At 52.0% G+C, this 6,000-nt stretch overlaps 1 protein-coding gene across 10 annotated transcripts in view; it reads right to left on the reverse strand.

The window, feature by feature from the left end:
- The window catches only part of LOC124006255 (kin of IRRE-like protein 3), a 51,302-nt gene that overhangs the window by 11,269 nt on the left and 34,033 nt on the right, over positions 1 to 6,000 (reverse strand). For all 10 annotated transcript variants that reach the window (XM_046316145.1, XM_046316149.1, XM_046316150.1 and 7 more), the window contains exons 3-4: positions 3,657 to 3,806; positions 1,266 to 1,423 (exon numbers count right to left, since the gene is read on the reverse strand). In XM_046316145.1, coding sequence (XP_046172101.1) covers positions 1,266 to 1,423; positions 3,657 to 3,806 — 308 coding nt within the window. The remainder of the gene's footprint in view (positions 1 to 1,265; positions 1,424 to 3,656; positions 3,807 to 6,000) is intronic.

Genomic DNA, 6,000 nt, shown 5'->3' on the forward strand with positions numbered 1-6,000 from the left:
GTGTGAGGGGAGGGGGAGTAGGGCAGAGAGGAGGGGGGTTCAGGTATGAGTGAAAAAGGGGAGGGGGACTGCAGAGCGGGAGGTAGGAACAGAAAGAATAAGTCCTGAGAGAGAAAGAGAGAGTAATTGAGAAGAAAATGAAGAAAATAGAGAGAAAACAGAGAAAAGGAAGAGTCTGCTTCTGTATTCTGCCCTGAGATAAAGTTGCTGCATTTTGAGCAGCTGTTGTACCCTGCCATAACCTGCTAAGCTGGGGTCTGTTGTACCCTGCCATAACCTGCTAAGCTGGGGTCTGTTGTACCCTGCCATAGCTTGCTAAGCTGGGGTCTGTTGTACCCTGCCATAACCTGCTAAGCTGGGGTCTGTTGTACCCTGCCATAACCTGCTAAGCTGGGGTCTGTTGTACCCTGCCATAACCTGCTAAGCTGGGGTCTGTTGTACCCTGCCATAGCTTGCTAAGCTGGGCTCTGCTGTACCCTGCCATGGCCTGCTTAGGTGGGCTCTGCTGTACCCTGACATAGCCTGCTTAGATGGGCTCTGCTGTACCCTGACATAGTCTGCTTAGGTGGGCTCTGCTGTACCCTGACATAGTCTGCTTAGGTGGGCTCTGCTGTACCCTGACATAGCCTGCTTAGATGGGCTCTGCTGTACCCTGACATAGTCTGCTTAGATGAGCTCTGCTGTACCCTGACATAGCCTGCTTAGATGAGCTCTGCTGTACCCTGCCATGGCCTGCTTAGATGGGCTCTGCTGTACCCTGACATAGCCTGCTTAGATGGGCTCTGCTGTACCCTGACATAGCCTGCTTAGATGGGCTCTGCTGTACCCTGACATAGCCTGCTTAGATGAGCTCTGCTGTACCCTGACATAGCCTGCTTAGATGGGCTCTGCTGTACCCTGCCATGGCCTGCTTAGATGAGCTCTGCTGTACCCTGACATAGCCTGCTTAGGTGAGCTCTGCTGTACCCTGCCATAGCCTGCTTAGGTGGGCTCTGCTGTACCCTGCCATGGCCTGCTTAGGTGGGCTCTGCTGTACCCTGCCATGGCCTGCTTAGGTGAGCTCTGCTGTACTCTGCCATGGCCTGCTTAGGTGAGCTCTGCTGTACTCTGCCATGGCCTGCTTAGATGAGCTCTGCTGTACTCTGCTGAGCTGTGTTGGTGTTGTGTGGGTGTTAGTGGATCCTGATGAGGTTGGGCATGGCCCTGCTCTCTCTAACCTGCCCTGGCCCGACCTGTTATCTGATTATACTGTAGTCTTTCTGTACCTTGGAGTATATGGCCGTGTCCATGACCTCTCCGTCTCTGTACCAGGTGATCTCGGCGGCAGGCTTGGCCCCTGAGGCGCGGCAGGTGAGGTTGTAGGGTGTGTGGGCCTTCACACGTATGATAGGACCCCCCTCCACCACCGGGTCTGTGGGGGGAACTACAGGGAGAGAAGGAGGAAACACAACACATTCATGTTAGAGGAGAGAACAACCCACCAAACTGAAAGCTCCTTTTACACAGCTTCTGAATGAGAGGAACATCTAGTGAGATTCATGTGATGTGTTAACGCTGCATCAATTCATCCACTGCACACAGAGAAAACAATATCCTTTCATCATCGTGTTGGTTCACGAGGTGTGTTTCTACTTTGTAGACTGGAATGGAAACCGACAACATTTGGCTTTGAGAAGAAAAAAAGAGAAGAGCTATTTCATTTTCCTTCTTAACATTGAGACTGGCATGAGTACTCTTTTACTCCCACTGCTGCCCAGTGATGTTTCATCTGAATTGCTTGTTTGTTCATTTATTTGCATGGTTTCGCACACGCTGCCACCCCTGATGAAGGTGTCTATCTCCCCAGGCAATAACGGCAGGCGTAAACAGCAGCAGGCCTGCGCCCCGGTCTATCTCTCTCTCTTGCTCCCTCCGCTGAACCAATTTCTGTGTGTGTATCTGAATTGTCAGAGGTCCTTCCACCACCGCGGCCCAGACACTAATGGAATCCGAGTGCTAGGTGATTTTAATTTCCATGCCGACTCCCTTGGCCGCTCTCCTGCCGTTGACTCCTTTGAATGCGCCGGATTTTTTTGGTCTCATCTGGCTGCATTGATTTCCCCACACGCACACGCACACGCACACACACACACACACACACACACACACACACACACACACACACACACACACACACACACACACACACACACACACACACACACACACACACACACACACACACACACACACGCACGCACACTTCAAGACCCTAGCCTCTGTGAATCTGTGTTCTCGAAACAGGCCTACACACACACCCCGGTCCCTGCTTGATTTGCTCCTGTCTTAATGGGGACATTCTACTAGGTGTTAGGAAACAACATCTACCGCCTTTTCTGTCCACAAAGGCTCACGCTAACCAATCAAACAGTCCATCCTAGTCCACCTCCACTCTGTGCAGTGCGGGCGTTGTGAAGCTGGGTTTGGGTGGGTGTATGTGATCTCTATTGACCGCGCTGCATTGTGCTCTTTCGAACTGCGCGTGGTCGTAGGAGCGTAGAGGAAGTGGATGGTGAGCGGAGCCCAACACTGAGTCAAGCCAATTAGAGCAGTGTTCTTCATCATGGGTCGTCAGAATTCACATGACCAGTGAATTCTCGCTGCTTAAACGAGCTCATAAAATGACAGAAACAAGCAGGGCAGTGGGGAGACAGTACAGTAGCCTAGCCTTGTTGTTGGTGCATAGAGCTGAGGCTCCAGTGTCTTCTGTAACTGTCTCTCTGCTTTGTTGGGTGTATTTGCCAGATCATCAGAGAGACGTTCAGTAAAGACTAATGAATATGCTGCTGCCTGTTCCCCCATCGGCCACCAGGTGCCAGCAGTGTTTCACTGTCTTGGAGTCCCACGAGGGGCCTCTCTCTCCTCTCACCCCCCTCCGCCATCCCTCTCTCCACCACCACCCTCCTCTCCCCACCTCTGGATGCCTGGTGAATATGTAGATCACTCACTTTGCGTTAATGTAAAAGCTGCCCCACGGTTGACAAATATTGTGACTCACTGTAAAATGTGCTAACTGTGCAGAACTTGACTTTTTAAGTGTCCATGCAAGTCATTTGTGACTGCAGCAATCACATTATCCTAGACTTCCACAGTCTTGATTATCGATACTGAAGGAAAATAGTTTTTTTGCTGGCTCTGTTGGGTTTGAAAAATATTTACAGGGCTGATATACGGCAGTAAGTACATTTTACAGGCGTTATTTGTGAAAGTTGATAACAGCAGGTGATGTCATAAATAGTTACTTGACATAGAAACTGTGTGTGTGTGTGTGTGTGTGTGTGTGTGTGTGTGTGTGTGTGTGTGTGTGTGTGTGTGTGTGTGTGTGTGTGTGTGTGTGTGTGTGTGTGTGTGTGTGTGTGTGTGTGTGTGTGTGTGTGTGTGTGTGTGTGTGTGTGTGTGTATGTGTGTGTGTGTGTGTATGAGTCTGTCAGAACCATAATGGTGCTTAACAATCTCCCTCTGTAAAGCCAACCTGCAGATCAGGGTGTGTGTGCCCCTGTGTGTGCCCGTGTGTGTGTGTCCCTGTGTGTGCCCGTGTGTGTGTGTCCCTGTGTGTGCCCGTGTGTGTGTGTCTGTGTCCCTGTGTGTGCGGTGTGTGCAGCAGCTGTGTATCTTACCTAGAACAGTGAGCTTGGCTCGGTGGGAGCGCAGTCCGGCCTGCGTAGCCTGACACTCGTACACGGCGTCATCCGCCAGCTCTGCCGAGTCGATCATCAAGCTGTGCTCGCCTGATAGCGGGTCTCCCATTAAGGAGTAGCGTGTCCATCCTGCATTAAGCCAACACAAGGAATACAGAGAGTCAGAGAATGGAAAAGAAAACAAGAAAACAAACCCAACAATCAACAGCAGAACAACAAACCCAAACCGGAATGAAAAGACTGCAAAATGAGCAGACTCACGCCACAAACAAACGCCAAGGGCCTTTAAGACATAAATGGAAATGGTTCTGCACCACCCCCGGTTAAGCACTGAGCCGTTCAGTTGGCTAAGCAGCGTGGGACTGGCTAGGGGAAGGCCACAGCTACATGTGAGACGGGGGCGTGAGGCGACTGACTGTCCTTTAAAGCACAGACAAAATCAAGATGTAGTGTCTAAGGTCAACCCCGAGCCTCATCCACCTTCCCACTAGTCCAGAACACAGCTGAATGTCAGCGCGTGACACCAGCCAATTGATTATCCACCTTGGTACAAAAGCCTCAAAATGCTAAACAACAAATTAAATGCTCTGTGTCTGTTTGTGGTAGAGAGGCTGTCTGCAGTATATTTGTTTCTCTCCACCTCCATTAATTTGAGTAGACAGACAGACAGAGAGCCAAGGCTTCCTAATGAGACCATGAATTGATCAGGGGGGAGAGAGAGAAGTAGGGGAGCTAGACAGAGATAAAGACAAAGAGAAAGAGAGAGATGGGGGAGACAGAGAGAGGGAGGGTGGAGAGAGAGAGGGAGAGAGAGGGGGAGTGGGAGACAGAGAGAGAGGGGGAAGACAGAGCGAGAGAGAGAGGGGGCGGGGACAGAGAGAGGGGGAAGACAGAGCAAGAGAGAGAGAGAGGAGTAAGACACACAGAGAGAGAGAGAGAGAGAGAGAGAGAGAGAGAGAGAGAGGAGAGGGGACAGAGAGAGAGGGGGAGACAGAGCGAGAGAGAGATAGAGAGAGGAGTAAGACACAGAGAGAGAGAGAGAGAGAGAGGGGGGGGGGGCAGAGAGAGAGGGGGAAGACAGAGCGAGAGAGAGAGAGAGAGAGAGAGAGAGAGAGAGAGAGAGAGAGGAGTAAGACACAGAGAGAGAGAGAGAGAGGGGGGACAGAGAGAGAGGGGGAAGACAGAGCGAGAGAGAGAGAGAGAGAGAGAGAGAGAGAGAGAGAGAGAGAGGAGTAAGACAGAGAGAGAGAGAGAGAGAGAGGGGGGGGTACAGAGAGAGAGGGGAAGACAGAGCGAGAGAGAGAGAGAGAGAGGAGTAAGACACAGAGAGAGAGAGAGAGAGAGAGAGAGAGAGAGAGAGGGGGGGGCAGAGAGAGAGGGGGAAGACAGAGCGAGAGAGAGAGAGAGAGAGAGGAGTAAGACACACAGAGAGAGAGAGAGAGAGAGAGGGGGGGTACAGAGAGAGAGGGGAAGACAGAGAGCGAGACACACAGAGAGAGAGAGAGAGAGAGAGAGAGAGAGAGAGAGGGGGGGGGGTACAGAGAGAGAGGGGGAAGACAGAGAGCGAGACACACAGAGAGAGAGAGGGGGGGTACAGAGAGAGAGGGGGAGACAGAGAGCGAGACACACAGAGAGAGAGGGGGGTACAGAGAGAGAGGGGGAGACAGAGAGCGAGACACACAGAGAGAGAGGAGTAAGACACAGAGAGAGAGGGGGAAGACAGAGAGCGAGACACACAGAGAGAGAGAGAGAGAGGAGTAAGACAGAGCGAGAGAGAGAGAGAGAGAGAGAGTAAGACACAGAGAGAGAGAGAGAGAGAGGGGGGAAGACAGAGAGCGAGACACACAGAGAGAGAGAGAGAGAGAGAGAGGAAAGACAGAGCGAGAGAGAGAGAGAGAGAGGAGTAAGACACAGAGAGAGAGAGAGAGAGAGAGAGAGGGGGGGGAAGACAGAGAGCGAGACACACAGAGAGAGAGAGAGGAGTAAGACAGAGCGAGAGAGAGAGAGAGAGAGAGAGGAGTAAGACACAGAGAGAGAGAGAGAGAGAGAGAGAGGGGGAAGACAGAGAGCGAGACACACAGAGAGAGAGAGAGAGAGGAGTAAGACACACAGAGAGAGAGAGAGAGAGAGAGGGGGGGGGTACAGAGAGAGAGGGGGAAGACAGAGAGCGAGACACAGAGAGAGAGAGAGAGAGAGAGAGAGAGAGGGGGTACAGAGAGAGAGGGGGAAGACAGAGAGCGAGACACACAGAGAGAGAGGGGGGGTACAGAGAGAGAGGGGGAGACAGAGAGCGAGACACACAGAGAGAGGGGGGGTACAGAGA

The sequence above is a fragment of the Oncorhynchus gorbuscha genome, linkage group LG19, assembly GCF_021184085.1.
Source record: "Oncorhynchus gorbuscha isolate QuinsamMale2020 ecotype Even-year linkage group LG19, OgorEven_v1.0, whole genome shotgun sequence".
NCBI classification, from domain to species: Eukaryota; Metazoa; Chordata; class Actinopteri; order Salmoniformes; family Salmonidae; genus Oncorhynchus; species Oncorhynchus gorbuscha.